Here is a 23,044-nt window from a genome sequence, read left to right as displayed (position 1 = left end):
GTTAGCTTATTAAGAACCATTACAACATTTTGCTAACTCTCTTTCCCCCTCACCACAAACTGTGGTGTTGCACAGAGACAGAAATAAAATAAAAGATCTCTACTACCATTACGATTATCCCTCCTACTACTACTATTACCACCATCAGCACCACCACCACACGAACTCTCTAATATCTGACTACCTTACTAACTGCAGAATTCACAAGCCACCACTGATCTTAGTATCCATATTGTGTGAAATCTAAGTTATGATAGAAGTGGACTAATCTAATTCCGAAAGAACAAACAAGAGTTGAAAAATTTTCAAGACTGAATTATAACTTTAGCCATAATCTGAGCACGCGCACGAGCGCACCCGCACACACACACAAAACTAAATATTAAATACAGTAAAATCTCTGTTTTACAATAGCCACTGTAGCAATAAGAATATTTATGGCCCACATTATTCCCGTTAATGTAATGTAAAACATCTCTCCATGTAGTGATACAGGTACTCTTTTTTTCCTCTCAATACAACAATTAAAATCTGTCTCAAAAATATACTGTATCTATATTTTTAATCTACATTGAAAATCTTAGCAAACTGCTCTTTAAGTTTAAAAAAATATTTCAGACGAGAAATGAAGACAAGTTTCTTGTTATTCAGTAAATGCTATCCTCGCACCCCTGCTAAATCATTTGAGAAGCTGACCTTATTTGCCCAGCAATAAACAGACCCAGCTTGGCTATTTTACTTTGTATAGGATTGGTTTGTTACTTGTGAAAGTGGTATAAATTGTTGTTCCTCATTTTTCTATCTTTTAAAAAATTTTGGTGTACAGTAAACAGTGTGGAACAGAATCACAGTACATTTTTACTCTCAGCCTATGCTGTGTGTTAAAGTTTTTTCATCATCCACTTCTGTTAACTAACAATTTTTTTCCGAAGTGTAGACCTATCATTTCATTGTTTCAAGTATGGCTTAAACTTCACGAAAGCAAAATAGCCTACAGCAGAAACTGGACGTAATTCGCAATATTGAGAGTGGGATGAAATAAATGGAAGTGGCACTAAAATGCTAGTCAAATGCAGTCGACTGTGGAGAGTTTTCTAAAGAAAAGAAAATCTATACAGGAAAAATTAAATTTTAATTCAGTTGATCCATCAAGAAAGCAGTTAAAAAGTGCAACATTCAGTGACACTGATTCTGCAATTTCTAAGTAGTTCCAAAAAGAGCCCAAAACATTCCAATGAATGGACTACTAATTTGTAATCAAGTGAAGAACTTTTTTAACATGTTTGGTATAGAGAATTTCAAAGCTAGCAATGAATGGATAGTGCACTTCAGGAATTGTTATGGTATAACTTTCAAATTAGTGCATGAGAAGAGAAATCTGCGTCTCAAACGACATTTATAACGCTGATAAGACTAGCATGTTTTATCAGCTGTCAGAAAAAAACCCTGTCACTTAGGAGAGAAGTACAGCAGTGGTATGAAATTCAAACAAAGTGTGACTGTCCTCCTCTGTACAAATCTGACAAGAACAGACAAGTTTCAGCCATTGGTTATCAGGGAAAGCTTAAAAGCCAGATGTTTTATAAACATTAAAAGTTTACCAGTCAACTACAATGTGAATAAAACAGTGGATGATGAGGACCATTTTCTCTGAATGACCTCAAACTCGACAAAGAGATAAAAAGAGGAGACAAATTGCTTTCCTAATGGATAACTGTGCAGTGCACAAACAACTGTCACTTCTGAAAAATGTGGATTTGTTCTTTTCACCTCCGAACTACACCTCAATCCTGCAACCGTTCAATATGGGCATAATAAAATATCTGAAAGGATACTACAGGACTAGCATAGTGGAGAAAATAATAGACAACCTGAAGAGACAGCTGGTAAATCCTTACTGTATAATCCTCAAGAAGCCTGTGAGATGATTGCTCTTAGGTGTCAGTGTGTGAAACCGGACATCACAACTCTGTCAACTGCTCTCTCCACTTACGATGAATGCTTGGTAAAGATGTGCTACTAGCAGAGGAATATTTTCCAGTTGTTGAGGTTGTGGTTTATCTCGAATTGGCAGAATATACTGGATGAAATTCAGTCTAACAAGGTTAATGAGGTAGAGAACAAGGATAGGGAGAAACAAGAGCAACAATCTATTCATCATCCATCTGTAACTCCAGTAGAAGTCATTGCTTCATGTGAAGCACTTCAGAATTTCCTTTCGATTGTGTCAACAGTTTCAGAAAACCAACCATTTTAATTGATTAAAAATATATCAACTGATATCGTTATATAGAGATTTCACTGTATATGAATACAATTATCCATTAAGAAAGATGTAATACAGAATTTAATTAACCTTAATCAAAAACAGGTAATCAGGTGTCCATATATCAAATGTCAGTTCTAATCTTAGTTATATTCAACTAAATTAAGTACAATCACTTAACTACTCGTATTTACCTGTCCACGATCCTTTTTACGATGTTTTTCTGATGGAAGTAACATGCTGGTACTTAAGGCATCACAATGATCTACATCCACAGCACAACCCAACTACGAAACAGATTCAACATCAAATATTCAAACACAAATACTAACCTGGCATCAGTACAGACAATACTAAACGAACTTACAACCAAATTTGATCTCACTAAAGAACTGCTGCATCCAAATCAAAATCATATAGAAAACAAATTTCTCCAAACAAAAACAACTACGTATACAACCATTTATATTCAACTTGTCAATGTAAGTTTTCTTTACTATTTCCAGTAATCACTGTGCTTGCCTAATTATTTTCTCTGATAGTAATTTATAACACATTGAATTAAATATGAGGAATCCATGAGAAACATAAAATATATATAACACAGTTGTATGAACACTTTTAAGAATAAAATAAATTATTAAAGTTAATAAAATTCAAACATGTTTCGAAGATTGCCTCTTCATCCTCAGTGACTCTACCATGACGGCTGGTTCAGGTGATCAACCGCAATATAGCGTGGTCAGTCTCCTTTAAGCCACGCTACATTGTGGTCGATCACCTGAACCAGCCGTTGAGGTAGTCACTGAGGATGAAGAGGCAATCTTCGAAACATGTCTGAATTTTATTAATTTTAATAATTTATTTTATTCTTAAAAGTGTTCATACAACTGTGTTATATATATATTGTATGTTTCTCATTTAACCCATGAACACTGTTTAATTGACCTTATATGTGAGATTTGAATGAGGAATCCATATTTTGAAATATTTAAAAATGTATCAATTTAAAAAATTTCAGGTTCATGCAGAACATACAATTTTTTTAATTGGTTATTTTACGATGCTTTATCAACTGCTAAGGTTATCTAGCATCTGAATGAAATGAAGGTGATAATGCCAGCAAAATGAGTTCAGGGTCCAGCACCAAATGTTACTCAGCATTTGCTCTTAATGAGTTCAGGAAAAAATCTCAACTAGGTAACTTTTCCCAACCAAGATTTGAAGCCAGGCCCACTCGTTTCACAGTCAAGCTAACTGTTATTCCATAGCAATGGACAATATACAATATTAATCCAATTATTTGTCTTTAGTATATAAAAAGTTTGTATTTTCAATTTTTAAAATATGTATGTTGAAGAAATTTGATTTTTAACCAAGTTTTGGCTCATTTGACAGAATAAGAGGAGCTACAAACAGAACTCTCACTTTATGTCACTATGGGGCAATTTTATTAGGAAAGCACTGTAATTACCTAGCATGAATAACAGATCTACACCTTCACAACATGAATTCTTCTCGACACTGAAGATAGGATGAAGTAATATAAATCACGGTTTTCTTTTCCATGTCTGCTGTGGCAGCATCTCCTTTGCACATGCACCCAATGCTGGTAACATGTCCCTCTCTTGATGACTGCTAGCTGGATGCACAACTTGTTCTGACCCCCCAAGGGCTTTAACCTGAAGGTATTCAAATATGCTAAATCTTATACTTCAGAAAATTAAATTTCAAATATAAAATTAACAAATATTACACCTTACCTGCATTGAATCATCTACGCTGGATGTACTACTTCTATATACGACATTTACAAATTTAACTTTGCTGTAACATATATGTTATGAAGAATAAAAACCCATTTGGGGTAAGTTCCGTAGCAATATTCAGTACAAATTTTCCCAAGAAATATTTAGTCGTGATTTTAAATTTTTCGCTACACTAAATCTCTACCTACTGATTAATTCTAGAATCTCTTTCTACTCATTTCACGGGGAAAGCTTCAAAGAGAAAATGACTTCGCTTCTGTCAGACTTAGGTTCTTAATAACAAAACTTCAAATTACATATTTATATTAAAATTATGTTTCCAGACATTTGATCGCAATCACATGAATCATCAAACTACTATCTAGACTTACAACCTATATTTAATAGGAGTATAAAGGTTATTGTAAACTAAAGCAGAAATAGGTTGATCTGTGGATTTATATTCAATTATAGAGGCCAAAATAATAAAGAATTACTCCTGTATTATGTAGCACACTTCCCCAGGATAACGCTGTCCACATGGTAGCACAAGTGTTAAAATATTTTTTTATTGAACATTTTACAGACGTCAACTCCATCCTTCTACAAGTGCTTTTGAATGAGAATGCACAGCCCAGTGTGATAATAAAAGATAAATATTTTACAGACACTTCAGGAAAATCAACAAATTTTGTCATACTTTCAGACGTTCATTATACTCAATTAAAAGATCATCCTTTTAACTTTAATGACAAGATAATCCGAACTTATCTTCCATCAAACTATACAATACCTTTAAATAAGTCATTCTGCTGTAAGTAGTTTACACTGACCTATTTCTTCTCCACTCAATAAAAATTACCTTAAGATCTTCGTCCTTATATTCTCTGGGATCATGAAACTGGGTCTCTGCAGGGTATGATGATTTCAGATGTGGAGGGCATAGAGAATTGCGATACTGTAATTCACTTATGCGGCCTTTGTGGTCCTGAGGAATGCAGCGTCCTGCCTTTAAATCTGCCAAATTTGTAGTATTGAAAACTTCACCTTCTTCGTCTTCAGGATCAAACATCACACCTGTCAACAGCCAAAAAAATGCGACTTATTTCTCTTTACAGTATCAAGAAATTAACTTATATCTCTTACAATTTGTGAAAATGAGTAGATTTACACTTAACTCGAAAGGCAATTAATATAAAACAAATAGTAATCATTTTCATACTGAGAATGAGATACTGATTTTGTCATTTCATAGCCCAACAAAACTATATGCTGTACATATATGCACAAAGGGCCACAAATATGTCGATAATAAGAGAAGTAACTTTATAATCTTAAAGACAAATGCTTGAAATTGTAGTATGGCAGTTGTATGATTGTAACAGTTAAGGAACTTGCGATTTTGAAAATCTGAACAAAAAATTAAATTCTGGCTTATTTAACAACGCTCGCAACTGCTGAGGTTATATCAGCATCACTGGTGTGCCGGAATTTTTATCCCACAAGAGTTCTTTTACATGCCATTAAATCTACTGACATAAACCTGTCGAATTTAAGCACACTTAAATGCTATTGACCTGGGCTGGAATCAAATCCGCAACCTCGAGCACAAAAAGCCAGCACTAAGTCTGAACTTGTGAGAACTAAAGCCACATCTACAGATAACACTAAAATACGTAAAATATGATGTATTTGATAAGGACAACATAAACGTACCCATGCCTGAAGGAACAGATTTGTGAATACTCTTTCGCTTTCGAACATACATAACAGACTCATCAATCACATTCAATGTGTTCACATCTCTAGAAGAGCCAGTTCTCCTGCCTTGTTCTAGTGTGCTGCAACAAAGTCAAACAGTTCTTTCATCACCCATGTATTACAATGGTAGATATTCACGTCCTAAACTTGGTAGTTTGGAAACATTAACAGATCTTCATTGTAGGATATTTTTCTCAACTTAAAATAATAGAGATTTTCTGCAATGCCCTAACCAGTATTATTAGAATTAATACATCACCTCTCTGTGTGGCAAATAGCACCATACGTGATGGAAAAGACTTACTTATTCAACTACCAATTTAGAAGTTAGTAGGTAAGTGGAGATGGCATAATACTTATGTTTCACGTATTGACAGACTTAGTCAAAAAGTAAGCTAACAAGTGAACATTCTCATGGGGGACAGATAAAATAGTTAATTTTCTTTCTTCCACTAAGTTAATAATGTCAAAACAAGTACTTACACAAATTTTAGCCACTCGAGCGCAATTATGAGAGCCGTTTACAGAAAGAAAACAATATTATTGCAAAAATTTATTGGAACAGATAAAGTGATTGTTGAGCTATTTTTCAACATACTCCCCACCAGAATTGAGACATTTGTCATACCATGGAATCAACAGAGGTCACACACTGGTTCCGATTCCTGGCGTCAGACTTCTGTAACACAGGGATACAAAAGTTGAACCTATGGTATGACAAATGTCTCAGTTCCGGTGGGAAATATGTTGAAAAATAACTCAACAATTGTTGTATCTGTTCCAATAAAATTGTTTTCTTTCTGCAAACTTATATTTTATAGTTCTTGTAATTGAGCTCAAGTGATCAAAATTTGTGTAAGCACTTGTTTTGACATTAATAACATAGTGGAAGAAAAAAAAAAAACTTTTTTATCTGTCCCCATAAGAATGTTTGGTTGTAAGATACTGGGGGGGGGGGGGAGAATGAAAAAAAAAAACACAGTGACACGTTAAAATATATCCATTACTGTATCATATGTAAAAATTCTCTTTTAGTGTGAACGTGTGGGGTGTCATATCAATGGATTAATGAACTGCAGTATCGAAATACCATAATATTTAATGAAAACACATTGGCATTTGCACTTTAACAGAGAGTTATCAATTTATCAAGATTGCAAACTGGAAATCAACCATCCTATAAACTTAAAGACACTTCTATTCTGGTATTAAAATGTAGTATGACACAGCAAACGTCTGGATCATTGACCATGAATGCAAGCAAATCTGATGAATATTTTCTTGGCCGAGATCCCAGCCGAATGCTCTGTATATGCGAGAATCATGATTCAACACTTACCTTAAAACCTCAAGCTTCTCTGAGACCTCCTAAAATAAAAAGGAAAGAGAAACTTATGAAAGATTCTGCTTTGAAATGCAACAAGAAACACTAATTGTTATTTGCACTTCAGTAGTAAATTTTAAAATAGAATATTATAAAATGTATTGAGAAGCAAAAATATGTCAAAATACATAAGGATAGAAAAGATAAGTGAAGGCTGGTATGAACATACAAGAACTAATGAACAGTGAATATATTGAACACTATAAATGGAAGAAAGAAAAACAAGTTCAAGGAAACTCTATACGGACTTAATTTTGGAAGCAATGTGAATAAGACATTTAAATAATGATCTTATACAAGATACAAATGGTATTTTAACGTTAAAAATTAGTATCCAACTGTATAAATCAAAGAACATTATATGTAAGTATATCAAGAAATTTCAGTATTTTAATTACATCTTAAGTATAACACTAACATAATATTGAGGGGAAAGAACATAACCATACGAAAACATTAAATGACCAGCCTCATAGTCTAGTGGTCAGAGTTTCTGGCCACAATTTATGAGGTTCCAGGTTTGATTCCCAGTCAGAGCACAGGGATTTTTCCTTAAAAGGAACTGTTCCTATGTTCGTCCATGGTCTGGAATTTAGATTAAGTCTATATTATTTAAGACCTCTCCTGGCACTACATAATCGTAATCCCTATCATATCATCAGGACAATGTAATTCCACCATTCAGGTGCCCCAACCTCAGAAGTGGGTTGGTTACACATAAGCCACTGTTAGGAAAGAAGACCACCAGTAATGTCTAAAGACAACCTCGTGACATTCAGGAAAAGAAAAAAAAATTAAATCTCAGATAAGACTAACTTTTCTTTAGACTATGATACATTTCAGGTGAAGAAAGCAAACTTAAGTTTTTATTTGGGGGAGGGCAGAAAAGAGTGGAATATAAACCTGGATGAGGTCATTAATGACATCACCCCAATGTCATGTCAGAAGCAAGGGGAAGAAGAAAAGTAGAGGAGTTAGCAATCTTCCATGATGTCAGCAGTGGAGACCTTGAAGGTGGAATCAGCAGGGGAAGAAAAATGATGATTCAAGGAAAGAAGGTAGTGGGAAAAGAGGAGGGGTGGAGAAAAGAAGGGGAATAATAATAATAATAATAATAATAATAATAATAATAATAATAATAATCCGTGGCACTACAGCCCATGGAGGGCCTAGACCGACCAGGCAGCTGCTGGCCTCACGCCCACAAGCCGAAGCAGAGATGGACGATCATCCAACCAGTATGGAGGTATCATGTGATTAGCACGATGATCCCCCAGCCATTATAGCTGGCATTCGCAACCGGATTTCGCTACCTATCACAGCTCCCCAAGTGCATCACAATGCTGGGTGGGCACCAGTCCCATACACTGGCAGAAATTTCATGAGAAAATTTCTTCCCCCATGAGGACTCGAAGAAGGGGAAGTATAGTGAATGCTAATCGAGTAAGTAGTGTGAAACAAGGGGGTAATAAAAAAGAAAAGGCAGTATATAATTTGAGGAAATGGTGCATCAGTGGGAGTATAAAATAACAGGGATATCTAAATACTGAAAAGACAGAGATGAACAGATATACTTCAAGTATACAGAATTGTTTTCTTATAAATACAGCGAACCCTAAGATTAAAGTTCTTCAATCAAGTTAAGTCCGTGTTCCTATGGAGTGAATGTTAAGTGTTATTGTGTTCTGGAAGTGTTATCTCCAGTAAATATTAATATTCTAATGCATTAATATTCAGTATTTCTTGCAACAAGTCTATATGTGTGTATGTCTTCTACAGTTAAATAAGATCAAAATGATGTAAATTAATTAATTTGTAAGAAAGAATTAGATTGTTAGAGAGAAAGGATGAAGTGAAGTGTAATAGTAATCTTAGTTGTTAGGAGTAAATGAGAATTAGAATAAGAGAAGGGTAGTACAGCAGTAAGTGATGTAAATTCTAGGAAGTGTAAGTGAAAATGAAGGGACAAGTAAAGACATAATCAAGAACATGCATTTCGGTCACTATATGTCAATGTATAAAGGTTGTAAATAGTGTAAGAAAGGAACTACTGGCCGGAATATAGAAATGTGAAAGGTCAGCAGGACGAATGTGTTAAGTAAAATATATCATATATTTGGGGAAAGGTGAGTCCTACAACAGAAACAAATGAATGAAACAAGAAGACAACAGGACATAAATGCCATTTTAAAACTTTCTTGGCTGAAAATTTTGGAATACAATATTGTTATTATAACCTTCTTTCCTGCAATCTGAAAAAATGACAGCTTTGATAGTTCCTCTTCTAATTTTCTCTTCTCTTTCTCTGTCATCAGCAATTTATCTCCAATTTCCCAAATCTGAGAATTCAAATGGCGCATTTCATTTTCATGACTGGCAATCTGAAATTAAGGTTAAGAAAACAGTGATGCAGTAGCTACATGAAATCATCTATTAATATATTATTATGTCAGACATAAGAATGAATACGAAAACTTCAGGATTTTTCAGTAGCAAGGTTTGTAATCATAGTAAGCTATACTTATAGTCAATAAACTTTATTCAGCCGAGTTGCTTGGAAATACATGTTTTCTTTGTTTGTGTTATAAAGTTATACGTTGCTGCATAGCGTTAGTCATTCTCGCTGCTAGTAAATCTCATAATCAACACACATGCTCAGACAAAAATTTCATGGCAGGGACTCTGCACGTAGTCAGAATGAAGGGCAACATTTTTCTTAATATGTAGAAACAAATGTAGTCAAATCTCCATACAAAGAAAACTGATATAAAGAGATAAACCCTGTTGCAACAATAAACATTTTTGAGCCTGGAATATTTCCTATTATCTTAAATATTTTTATGCAACATTATAATGGTCAAATTTTGGAGAAATTCCAATGGAACAATAACAATATCATATATAATAAATACTTTTCAAATTGCCTGGTTGCCATATTCAGTACTATTTCACTTTTCACTTGATATCATCCACTTAAAGATGTTTTCTCAATTCGTCCACACTCTTTCATATTTTCGTCGATCATTCTGTGCAAGGGTGTATTATAATAGACCTCTACCTGCTTCAAGAGCACATGATCCTTAACAGGATTTGCCTATATGATTGATATCATTGGCGCCTTTCACATTCAAGTGTTAACTGTTAATATGGCAGGTGCAACACGAAAACAAATCAGTTTTGAGACGAAATTATGTGTATTTAGTGATTTAGATAGTTCGAAGGAGACTGAAATACTTAAAAGTATGGGTTTGCACAGTCAACATTTGAAACATTCAGAAAGGAAAGCAGGGAAATAGGGGACAGTGTCCAAGTGGTAAAATTAATCCTGAATATAAATGTTTAAAAATTGCGGCAGGAGATGTTGACTACCTTGAAGCGGTTTAATGAAATCAAGGCACTTAACATTCCTGTGTCAAAAAGTGCTTTATTTTGTCAGTTTACTTGATAATTCGAACTTCACAGCAAGCAACAGTTGGCTACAAAGTTTCAAAGACAGGCATAGGATTACTTTCATTAAAACAGGAGAAGAAAAATGAAATAGGGTAACCAAATGGTGAGTAAATGTTTCATACTTTACAATTTTTCTAGTCTGTATGGCTGTATATCTGAAACTGGTAAACACAGAGTAGAAAAACTCTGGATTTAGTCACTATTCATTTCATACTTAAAAATCATCAAAATATAAAAAATAAGCCGCCATAAATTTTTTGGCAAGCTGATGACTTATATTTGATAGTGCATTTCAATCTGTAGTAATGCAGTACTACGCAGATGTATTATTCTTTATAGTTCTTCATGGTCTTGCTTTGTGTTGCTTTCACAGAGTAGTTGCTTTGCTTGCTTTGTTCTCTTGAGTTGTGTGCATCCTGTTTTCAAGTTTTTTTTGTTAGTTTATGTATCATAATGGCGACTAAATGGAAGAAATTATCAGACAGAAAGTGAAAATAATAAGAGAAGTCTAGGTTAATCCTCAAATAACACTATCGCATATGGCAAAAAAGGCATGGTTTGCAACTACTTCATTAAGGGAATAATGAAGAAGAAAAAAATTTTCAATGCCGAGTTTCAGTGTGGTTCAGGTTCAATCAAACAGAAAAACATTCGTGTCTCACCACTTGAAGAGTTAGAAAATATTACCTGGGTATAATGAAATGTATTGTAAGTAATAATTGTAAGCCGAATTAAATAATTATAATGTTTGCAATATAACATGTTAGTATGAGTTATTTTAACCTTTCCTTCTCATTTTATGTAAACCCCTTTTAAGGTGGGGAAAAGTAATTTCTCACAGATTCGTTAAAAAGGGGTTCTACTGTAGTAGTATTATTATTATTATTATTATTATTATTATTATTATTATTATTATAGCAGCAGCAGCAATAGTAGTAGAGGTGGCGGTACCAGCAACAGGAGTAGCAGAAAGCTTGTTGAACATCAAGTCTGGCAATGTCAGAACAATCATCTCTCTATATGATAGTTTTTGTCTTCATTTCTATATTTGACTAGACAATTCTAATGAACACAACAATGAAACGTAGTCAAATTATTTCACTAAATTAAATATATCAGTTATATCACAATGAATGCAGTTGATTTTAACAATATTATACCTTATCTTTGTAGAGACGACACATTTCTTGCAATTGTTTATTATCTTCCTTTGCACTCTTCATTTTTTTTTCTATTTCTTCTTCATATAGGATTCTCTGTAAAATAGAAAATATATTGTGTTTAAGCAAACATTATGTTATAAAACAAAATGTTTTACAAAAGCATACACTATTACACTATTAAGAATCTTTAGTCCAGAAGTATGAATTGTAAAGTTAAATAAAATATTGTACTAACCATTTTTGCTTTTAGCCTTTCCAGTTTCTTCTCATATTCTTGTCGAACTGCTTTCAATTTTTCATCTTCTTTTCTTTTTATAGCTTCATTTTCTGACTGCAATTTGTAGTTGTCTTCTAAAAGAACATCATATGCTTGTTTTATTTCAGCAGCTTTTAACAGCTCCGACTCCAATTGTAAACATTTTTGCTCACTTGTACTTTTGAGCCTGTATGCAATTTCTTTTTCTTTAGTAAGGGTTTCATGTAAAATTCTTAGTTCTGTTAAAGTCTTCATCAGATCAGCCTTTGATCTCTGTTCATCTCTAAGCTTTGCCTGAAGGGATTCATTCTCAGTGTGCAAATCTTCAACTTTTTTACTTTTATGAGTAAGCTCCTGTCCGAGCTTCAACCTCATTTTAAGAATTGCACTGTGGAGAGAGTAATCCTCTTCTGGTGGTAAAACAACTCGAGAATCAGTTTCTAAGGAATCTTCCAGATTACAGTCATCTTGATTTCTTTCTAAGCATGCCTCTTTATTTTCTAAACTCTGGAGCTTCTTTACCTTGTCTTTTATTAGATTTATTCTGTCTTCAATACCTAGACCTCGCACATCATGGTCGTCATTATCCCTCAATTCTGCAATATTGTTACAAAGACCAATGACAACTGTACACCTCTTCATAGCAATCTCAACTCCACAGAGAAGGGTGTTTATCTGTTTATGTAAGGCATCCAGTTGTTGCTGCTGGTGCTGCCAACCTGTACTAACATCACTATGTCTTTCTAACTCCACAGACATTTCTTCTTGGGTATCGCTTCCTGAATGAATGGCAACGCCAAGCAAGAGACACAAGCTCTCTATGTTTTGTTCAGTTTGCTTGAGACTACTACATGTGCATGTCAAAATACTGTGCGACACATCTTCAAATTCTACATCCATAAGTATAAAAAGCTCCTCCAACTCGAACTTCTGGTTTTCAATAGCCTTCAACATATTACAGTTGATAGAAACATCTGATACCAAACTTTCAAATTTGTAATTTATATCTTTAAGGCTTTTCTGAAAGTCTAACATTTTTTGCTGTAGGGTTGTTTCAGAATTTAGAAGTTTCTCCAAGTCCAGCTCTCTCTCTTGTTTTACCCTTACTAGTCTCCAGCAAGTCTCTTCAAACTCTAGACGTGAATTATCATACTTTTGTAGCTTTTCGTTTAGTTCTAGATTCTGTTCCTGCAGTTCTGTTATTTTGTTACTCATTATGCTTAATGTTGCATTTAAAGATTCGTTCTCTTTAGTTAACTTCTCGAAATCATTCTTTACATCATAATGCAATGTCCCTAGTTTTTCAATTTCTGATTTCATTTCAGCTGTCTTCTTTTGTTCAGAAGCTAACTCCATTACAGTCCTCTCCAATGTAGGCTTCAGATTCTCCACTTCTTCAATATTTTTCAACAACTTTTCATTTTCATCCCTGAGAGTATGGTTTGCATCTGTCAGAAAAGTGTGCTCTTGTGCTATGTCACTACATCTCTTCTCTGTATTAGACAGCTCTATTCTAAGCTTGTCATATGATTTCAGAAGTCTCGTAATTTCCTCTCTGGTATTAACAAGTTCAGCATTTAGATTCTCTAGCTTTGTTACCACTTCTAAAAGATTGGTATATTTTTCCTTAGGTTCTGTCTGTGCACATTGCACCACACTAGAAGGATTTTCTGAGAATGTACTTACAGTGACAAGACCAACAATGGGGTCCACATTCCATTGTTTTGCAAGCAGCTTCTGTTTGGAATCGCAAATTACATGCAAATTTTCAGATGTCTTATCAGGTTCTTTGATGATTTCCTCCTGCTGTATAGCTGCAACTGTCATGCGCAGACTACATACATTATCTCTAAAATCTGAACACAGTTGAGAGATTATCTTTTTCTGGGACATGAGTTCGTTCATTTTTGCTAGCATCGATTCCATATTAGTCCTTTCTTGACACAGTAACTGTTCCACCTTTACACGTAGGTTTCTTTCTATATCTCTTTCACCTTCAACTTCTTCGACTTTCTTCAATAGAACAGCTTTAACTTCAACTGCATTTTTGTGGGCACTCTTGATGTGTTCTTCAGTTTCCTGTAACTGCTTTGTATGGGCTTCCAGTAATTCGTCCTTACTATGTTTAATTTCTGACAATTCACAGTTTGTCAAATGTATATTTTTATTCAGTATATCCCTTTCTTCATTTGCTTCATTTAATTGTTTCTGCAGTATTATTATCTGATCAGAAAGACTATTTATTTTCTTCTCTCTTTCATAGAGTTCTCTAGAGTGTTCCCCAATAAGCAAAGTTTTACCTTCTTGTAATGAGAGTAAAGAAGATTTAGTGTCTTCCAAATCTTCAGTTAACATTTTTTTCTCACCCTGCAACTCTTCAATTTTCTGATCCAATGACAATTTTACAATTTCTAATGATTTACTCTCATTCTGTGTCATATTGCAAGTTTTTAATAGGTCTTCATTACAGTTTTTCAAATCAGAAACTTCTGCTGTGGCTGCAAGAAACTGGGAATGTAAATTCTCCTTCTCTGTAATAAGAGAATTTATTTCATCTTGCAAATCATTAATTTTCTTCAATAACTGATTTATTGCTGCTTCTTTTTCTTCAATTCGCTTGTTGAGAGTGTTCATAGTGTTTTCTTGCTGCTCTTTGTACAATGCATATTCAGCTCTGGCAGCACTGAGATCATTACTCATGAGTGTCTTATCCTTTTCCAAATTAACAATTTCTATCTCTAGTTTTGTTTTCAATCCTATGATCTCCTTCCGTTCATCTTCAGATGCATTATACACTCTTATCAGTTCCTCTTTGCTAGCTACAACATTTTCAAGTTGAGATGTTAAACTATCGACAGAGCTCTGCAATGTTTTCTTTTTCTCCTCTAGTAATTTCACTGCATTGCGCAAATTGTCACATTCTAATACTATAGAAACCAAATTATTTTCCTTTTCAGAAATCTCCTCAAATAATTTCTGCTTACACTCTCTTTCTCTCATAAGTTCGGACTGTATAACACCAAGTTTTTCAGTTATTATGTTCCTTTCTTTGGTCAACTCCTCTATCTCCTTCATAGAGACTTTCAGTTGATCAATCTGTTGCTCATTTGTAGTTTCCAGATGTTTCAATTTATCCAACGAATACTCGTACATACTCTTAACTTCAATCAACTCATCCTTCTTGCAATGGAGTTCATCATGCAGGGCAGTCTTCTCATCCTCCATTTTCTTCATACAATCTTCTAATGAAGTTAATTTCTCTGTAAGTTCTGAGAATTTTATCTTATATTCATCTCTCTGCTTCTCATATAATGTTGTTATTTCATCCTTACTGGATCTTGTTGTCACTAACTCAGCCATCACTTTTTCTAGTTCTTCAGCAATATGTTCCTTCTCACATTCCAGTTTGTCTATTTCGCTGCTCATGTCACTTATTCTTTCTTCTTTCTTCAAAATGTTTTCCTGCAAATCAGCATTCTTGATTGTAGCTCCAGAAAGATCTTGCTTTGTATCATTCATTTCTGATACAAGATCTTCCTTCTCTCTCTCCAGTTTTCCAACTGTCACTTCTAGTTTGCTCACATTTTGATTCAGCAATATGATCTGCTCTGCCTTCTCTTGGCATATAGTGTCATACTGTAATTTTAGAGCATCTCTCTCTTTGCTCATTTCCGTAAGATTTTCCTTTAAAAGATTGAGATCTTTATCAGCCAACATTACCCTATCCTCCAATTCAATTATCCTCACTTTGAGCATACTGGCATGATTATTCAATTTTTCTATGGCTTCTTCATTCTCTTTCATTGCAATATTGTATATCCGTTCCAAATTATCCTTGCTAGCCTGCAACTCTTGTAAACCATTAACAAGTTTCTGTCGATCAATGCTTGAGATGTCCCTTTCTTCCATCAGTTCTTGAATTTGCATCTCAAGGGAAGACAACTTTAATGTCAGTGATTTCATTGTATCTGCCTGTCCTTCAGAGAATTCCTTAAGTTTGTTATATTCGTCCTGCACTGCAATTTTATCCTGTTTAACGCCGTTAAAATCGAATTCTACTTTACGAAGTTCCTCTGTTTTCTTCCCATATTGTTCCTCTAGTTGGTCATACTTACAAGTGAGACTCTCCTGGACTCTCTCAAGACGATCAACAACAGCTTTCTTGTCTTCTAGCACTATGTTCAGGTTTTCGATCTGACGAGTATACTCAAGCTCACTCTGCTGCAGACTCGCAATATTCTCCTCAGCTCTCTGCAGATGCTCTTCTAACTCACTCTTCTGCAATAGATATCTTCGCTCCCTGAATTCTAGATCAGATATTTCTCCTTGAAGCTTTTTTATATTTTCATTCAATTGTTTGCAAGTTGACTCTAAGTTCGTGCGTTCGTTAAGGGACTTCAAGTTCTGGGCATCCAGCTCAGTCAGCAGACAATTCAACCTCTGCACTTTAGCTTTCACACTACTGCAAAGAGTTGACAGAGACTTTTCCACTTCTACATTGACGTTCAACTGCTCAGTTTCGAAAAGCATTTCCTCAACGTGCTTCACATTTTCTTCTAATTCCTGCACTATGCAATCTAAATTTTCTGTTGCTTCCACATTCTCCTTGCATACAGCTGAGAGTTCATGAGATTGGTATTCCAACTGTCTCCTAGTTTCTCGAGCCTCCTGCTCTAATTGTGCCATGCGCTCCATCTCCACGTTAAGGATCTTCTCAGTTTTGGTAAATCTATCTTGCAACTCAGCAAGATTTGAAGTAAGAGCATCAGCTGCATTATTTGAAACTGCAAGTTCTTCATCTCTAGAAGTAAGCTGTGTTTGTAAACTAGCAAGTTCATTTTCTAGTATATGTTTCTCTCTAGACAGATTTTCAAGCTCCACAGTTGCAGAATTCAATCTTCTTTGAGAATCTTCGAGCTCACTCTGTAATGTAGCCATTGCGTCAACCTGGACAATAAAAGTTTGAAATGACTCACAAAATGAAATATATTTCAAATCTTATTCAATATATAATAAGAATTAATAATAAAATTAAATCTGTGGTGTGATATCCCATAAAAGGTCAGCCACTGGCCTCATGTTCACATGCCTCAGCAGACATGAACAATCATCCAACCAGAACAGAGGTATTGTGTGGTTAGCATGATGATCCCCCCCCCCCCAGCTGTTATAGCTGGTTTCTGTAACTCAATTTTGTTACCTATCATAGATCTCCAAATTCATCAAGATGCTGGGTAGGCACCAGTACCATACAATTACCGAAATTTTACGAGAAAATTCCTTCCCCATGAGAACTCAAATCAGCATGCATCGCATTCCATAATGCAAGTCCTACGCATGATGCCTTAGACCAGTGGTCGTCAGCACTCGCTGAAATGTGCGAAGGGTAAGCAGTGCCATCCCATGTGCACCGTCGTGCAGCAGGAAGAGATAGAGAGCATACCCGCTAGCAGCTACGAGTGCACCATGGAGCACTGTGTTTTCCGCGGGTAAGAGACGCTAGCCCCAGGGTGCTCTGTGCTGACGACCCCTGCCTTAGACCATATATTCCACATTAAATATAATGAAGTATAAAACAAATCTCAAATCACAGACCTTAACTTACATAAAGATACATACCCTTTTTTCCAATTCTAAGTTTGAAGCCCTTAAAGAACAAGACTCCTGATTTGCAGCTTGTAAATGAGTTTCTAAATCACTTATACGTTGTGTCATTTCTTCTTGTTGTTGAACTATTTTGTCAAGGTGCTCTGATAATACTTTATTTTCTTCTTCTTTTTCCTTTAATTGCAGATCTACTACTACATGAGCTAGATTTTCTGGACTTCGAGGAACTAATTGAAAATAAAAAATTAAATTAGTGACAGTGTACAATTAAAATACAGCATATAAATAAAATTTCAATTGTTACAGTCATCTAAACCACTTCAAGTTGAAAACTTTACTAGATATAAGGCACAGTATATCTCAATATATCAAAAACTAACCATATTAGTACGAATTAATAAAATTTAAGGAGTTTTCATGAAGTTATAAATGCTAATAAAAATTCTCTTAACAAATGAATGTTTTGTTTCTTCTTTTTTCTATGATCTGTGTTTACAACTATATTATATGTATCTAGAGGGAAATTTCTGTTAATGGACACTTCTCAGTAACAGATATTTTCAAATTTCCCTGCAAAATTACGTGCATTCTTAATGAAAAATACCTTCTCAATAGCAGACATTATCTGTAATGTGCACGGGCAGATATATAAACATATTTCTTACTTCAAAATTTCTCAACAGTGAACATAAAACACACTAAAAAAAAATGTTGTAACCAATCCTACTCGTATTTTCTTAAGACTTCAGGACAATATATCTCTTCTGTGATTCATACCGTATCACGCATTTTTAATCTTTGAGACATAATAGTCTGCTATTCCAGAATTTACCCAATTGTTCTACCAGTGAACCTGTCATTAACTCACTTCTGATGTAGGACTTTATCTAGAAACTAATGAGTGAACAATCCTTCATGCACCTGCGTTTTCATGACTTACGGCTAATCGGTGGAACCAGTTGCTAAGTATCCTGACTCCACCATGTTGAACATCACGTCAAGCATCAGTGTGAGTTGTACTCTTGCACGATAAGGACGTGCTTTTTAAGCAACATAATGGTATTAAGTTAATATGGCTCAATTCAGGTATTCTATTCCCCTAAGACTATTAATATATGATTCATGTATACATATAGACTAGGCTCATACTATAAGGAGATTATTTCAAGAGATTCCCTGGTGTCTAAGTTCCAAAAAATCGAAGTTTAATTAAAAAATTGGTAAATAAATTTCGTGAAATAGAAGTGTTCTTGATAACAAGCTTAGACAGCCATGTACAGCACTCACAGAAGAAATTCCACATCAGTGTTTCTCAACTGCTGGGCTGTGGCCTGGTACTGGGATCTGGCATCAATTATTATACCGGGCAGCAAGGTATTCTCCTGAATTTGTCTAAGAATTTTTCAAAAATAAATGTTTTATAGTGGAAATATTCTTACGAAAATAATTTCCGTGATGGTGTTTTTTGGTGGACTAGTTAGTTGTCATTCTCCTGAAATTACGCCATTTGACTTTTTTACTCTGGAGAGCAGTCAAGGATGCTGTCTATGGGAATGTTCCAACACCATAGGACATACAGCAATGTATTATTGATGCTTGTACTTCCATTCAGCAGGAAACAGACTGATCAAGGATGCCATTCATTCAAAGATTGGAATTATGTATAAATTCCAATGGTCACCACTACAAGCGGGACGAGCAAATGTTCCGTTTTAGTAGGAGTACCAAAGGGATGCAAATTGTCATTTTACAGTAAAATCCCTCATAAAAACACACAGAGAGAGAGAGAGGGGGGGAGGGGGGAGGGAGAGAGAGAGATTGTGTGTGTACGAACACTTTCATAATATACATTATGTAAAATAATTACAGGAATTATGGAAACTTGAAGTGTTCTCAACAACGTTGATACAGATTAGTCAGCTAGGTTTACAAACCTTAGCATAACATAGAAAACTCATTGTGAATGCGAAGGCCAAAGAACGTTCAAAATTTTAAATGAATTCACTGCAACCAAATATATTTTTAAAATAAAAGCACACAAAATGACAAATACTGTATAAATATTATTGGTTTCTTTTTATTTTCTACTAGTTTAACCATTTGCTATTCTTTTCATTTAAAATAATTTATATAATTTATAATAAAACAGAATCTTAAAAACACTAAAAGACAATTCTAAAAAGTGTGATACGAAGGGATAATACAAGGTGCTATCCAAAATTGTAAAAGAAATAACTCCATCGAGAATACCTGATGGTGATGTGTTGATAGCCAGAGAGAAGCTGTCTTCCTCCACACTTATCTCACGAGTCTGTTTCATTCCCTGAACATCAGTTTGAAGTTCTGAGTATAGTTCTTTAAGATGGGCTAGCTCCAATTCCTTTTGCTCTACATCACGCTGCAGTTTTTCACACTCAGCCATATATTCTGCAGACTTGGCATGCCACAAAGTGAACTGATGTTCTGTCTTGCTCAGCTAAAATAAATATGAGACTTGTCAAACAAATAAAACACTGGTGTAACATCATCATCCCTCCATTTTAACCCCAGAACCACCTCTTCCTATACAACGAAAGGTTTTCTTGGCCTATCCAAGGCTGTTTTAGTCTTTCCAGATCTTGGCAACTTTCGGTTGGTAATGTCTAACTGTAATACAGTGTACAATAGGAATTCAGCATGGAGGACGTGATAAAAAAACACGCGCACACTCTCTCTCTCACTCTGTCCAGAAAGAATTCATTTAATATAAAAGTAGTCACTTATGGTAATGGCATCTTAGACCTGTTCAAAGTAGGATTACTCCATTTGTCAGTTCCACTTTACAAAATAGTCTTCAGCTGCCTCATCACACCTTCCTTAGTCTCGTCCATAATCTGCAATATCCTTTCTTTCAACAGAAATGTTATCGTTAGAAAAAGCCAATGTTTCGGAGGAGGGGGAGGGGAATGCAAGAGATATGAAGAATGAGCAGGCATACTGTCATAATGAAGCTACCAGTTATTACTTGTTCACAATTGCTGCAGTTTTCTTCTTACACAATCTCTCAGCTATCAAAAAAACTCTGGTGTAGTAATTCTTATTTATTGTCTGATCTCAAGGAGTGCATTCGTGGTGAATAATACCTTCATGATGAAAATAAATAGCTAACATTATCAGATATAGAGACTTAGGTGATTTCCATCAGACGTCATTGTTAACAGTTATAACATACTGAGCATGCACAGTATGTTGTAACTGGAACTTGAAAAATTCAGGTGGCCCAATTTTGTTTCTGGGTCTGTACAATCTCAGCAAAGAAATTCTTATGCTCTTGTTACAAACCACAGAACGAATTTTGCCATCACGTATTTCATGCCAAGATACTCCGTCCTGTCGTTCATATCTGTGTAGTCACATTTTCGTCTATGAACATAATCAAAAATAAAAATAGATTCTCCCTCACAGACTCACATTTATGAACATAATCAAAAATAAAAAGATTCTCCCTCACAGACTCACATCTAGATGATGTACTGAGAGCAGCCTGTTCTAGCTACACATCAAATTTTTCTCAACTTGCAACTAACATGCAGAGTCAAATTTTCACACTAATTTTGCAAGTACAATATATTTTAATTAGGCGTGGTTTTATTTATTATTATTATCATTGCTGATTTATGTATTTATTTTATTGTTTTTAAATAGTCTCATGATGCCTGTGCATTCACAACCATCAGTCAGATAAGCCCCAATAGATAAAAACTTTGGACAACATTGAACTATTGTACATTATGAGTGGAATAAAAATTAAAATCTGAAGTAAATTATTGGAAATTGATTCTACTGGTATGAAATGATCCAATGCAATTATGTTGTCACTTTTTACTTCTCCAGTCTCTGTTAATCCCATTACTAACATGTACCTTCTGGTGCAAGACATCTCTTTCTCTTTGTAGCTCTTCCATGTCCCTGTCAACAGTGGACACATATGCCTCCAAGTTTATTAATTCTTTCTGCAGGTAATCTCTTGGACAAGATGTACCGCAATGGCCCCCATTCTGTGCTTCATCGCTATACAGGCACTCTTCACGAAGTTTCTTAAGTTGTGTATTTTTTTCATTCAACAGTTTCGCTGCCAACAATATCAACATTACAATATAAGTCACAAATACTAAAAACAATGTAAAATCTTTGTGAACACTACTACAATTTAAGTAAAATATAAATTATCGGTAGTTTACAAAACAAGTATTTTATATATGAAATGATTCAATGCAATTATGTTGTCGCTTTTTACTTTATCCTAAAATCAGGTTTGACCTGTAACATATAGATATACATGTAGTGTGCATGTATGTGTGTGTGTGTAGAAAGTCATTTCAATCAGGTAATGACATTTAAAATGATACAATGTAAATATATTTCTTAAGAACAATCTAACCCAAAAACATATTATATGAAGAATTTTATCGATATATATCTAGGTATAGCTAAACACAGAATTAAGTACATTCTGATTAAATATTTTTCACACGTTTTATATGGTCACATATTTACTGGAAATAAAAATTATGTTATATCCAATATTTACTGCAAAATTTTGAAATTAAATGATATAAACCTGATCACGGATCCTGATTAATTACAGCAATAATACAAAGAACACTTCTATATGAAACATAAAGTACAATACAAAATAATTAATTTAATGGATACATCTAGAGGAATACGAAATACTTACTCAATTTCTTTGTCCTTTCCCGTTGTTGTCGCAGCTCTTCTTGTATCTCAACCTTCTCAGACTGTTCTATCTCTAATTCATGACTGAGTTTCTTTATTACTGCTCTTTGTTCCGACAGAACCTTCATATTCTGTGCTAGAGGAGACTAAAACAGAAGGTCATAGTCAAGAAATCTTCTGAAGAGAACTGTTAATAAGTCCATATCAAAACCTATCCTTAAACTATGCACATAATGAGAAAGAACACACAGAGTGCATGAGAGAGACAGAGCTGCCATACAATAGGTGTATGGGCGTGAAAACGTACTTAAAATTTGCGTAAAAAAACAACTTGTTCTTGGAGGGGGGAGTAGTCATCCTCCATGAATCCCTACTGTCAAAGAGACACATGAAGCAATATTGTGCACTATCAGCTCGAGGCTACCTCATTAGATAATCTTTTATTCAAGCTCCAATTTCGTATCTTAACAGTTAGTATGGGCAACTTATTTCTTATGTGTGTATATGCTGTGGAGATCTATGAGTAAAGTTTGAGATATTTCGACATTAGCTCATTAACAGTTCATTTATGAAGTTTACCTCTCATTAGAATGAAATCTTTTGCAAATATAACAAAAAATGAATTCCAAGATAAGTGCACAAAGACTGAAACCCATCTTTAATGTGTTATAAAAGGTTTACACTTTAAAT

General features: G+C 34.6%; 1 protein-coding gene across 5 annotated transcripts in view; it reads right to left on the bottom strand.

Moving 5' to 3' along the window:
- LOC138699944 (putative leucine-rich repeat-containing protein DDB_G0290503) overlaps positions 1–23,044 on the bottom strand; it is a 51,824-nt gene that overhangs the window by 10,689 nt on the left and 18,091 nt on the right. For 2 of the 5 annotated variants that reach the window (XM_069826153.1, XM_069826152.1), the window contains exons 6-16: positions 22,356–22,500; positions 21,538–21,746; positions 19,886–20,111; positions 17,648–17,862; positions 12,008–16,975; positions 11,770–11,865; positions 9,397–9,540; positions 7,115–7,143; positions 5,731–5,855; positions 4,877–5,091; positions 2,461–2,553 (exon numbers count right to left, since the gene is read on the bottom strand). In XM_069826153.1, the coding sequence (XP_069682254.1) occupies positions 2,461–2,553; positions 4,877–5,091; positions 5,731–5,855; positions 7,115–7,143; positions 9,397–9,540; positions 11,770–11,865; positions 12,008–16,975; positions 17,648–17,862; positions 19,886–20,111; positions 21,538–21,746; positions 22,356–22,500 (6,465 nt within the window). Of the gene's footprint in view, positions 1–2,460; positions 2,554–3,204; positions 3,949–4,876; positions 5,092–5,730; positions 5,856–7,114; positions 7,144–9,396; positions 9,541–11,769; positions 11,866–12,007; positions 16,976–17,647; positions 17,863–19,885; positions 20,112–21,537; positions 21,747–22,355; positions 22,501–23,044 lie in introns of those variants that run through there. The other 3 variants (XM_069826154.1, XM_069826155.1, XM_069826157.1) reach the window with 2 other exon arrangements.

Source organism: Periplaneta americana, chromosome 5 (genome assembly GCF_040183065.1).
Source record: "Periplaneta americana isolate PAMFEO1 chromosome 5, P.americana_PAMFEO1_priV1, whole genome shotgun sequence".
Classification (NCBI taxonomy): Eukaryota; Metazoa; Arthropoda; class Insecta; order Blattodea; family Blattidae; genus Periplaneta; species Periplaneta americana.
This window is presented reverse-complemented; position numbering and strand designations above follow the sequence as displayed.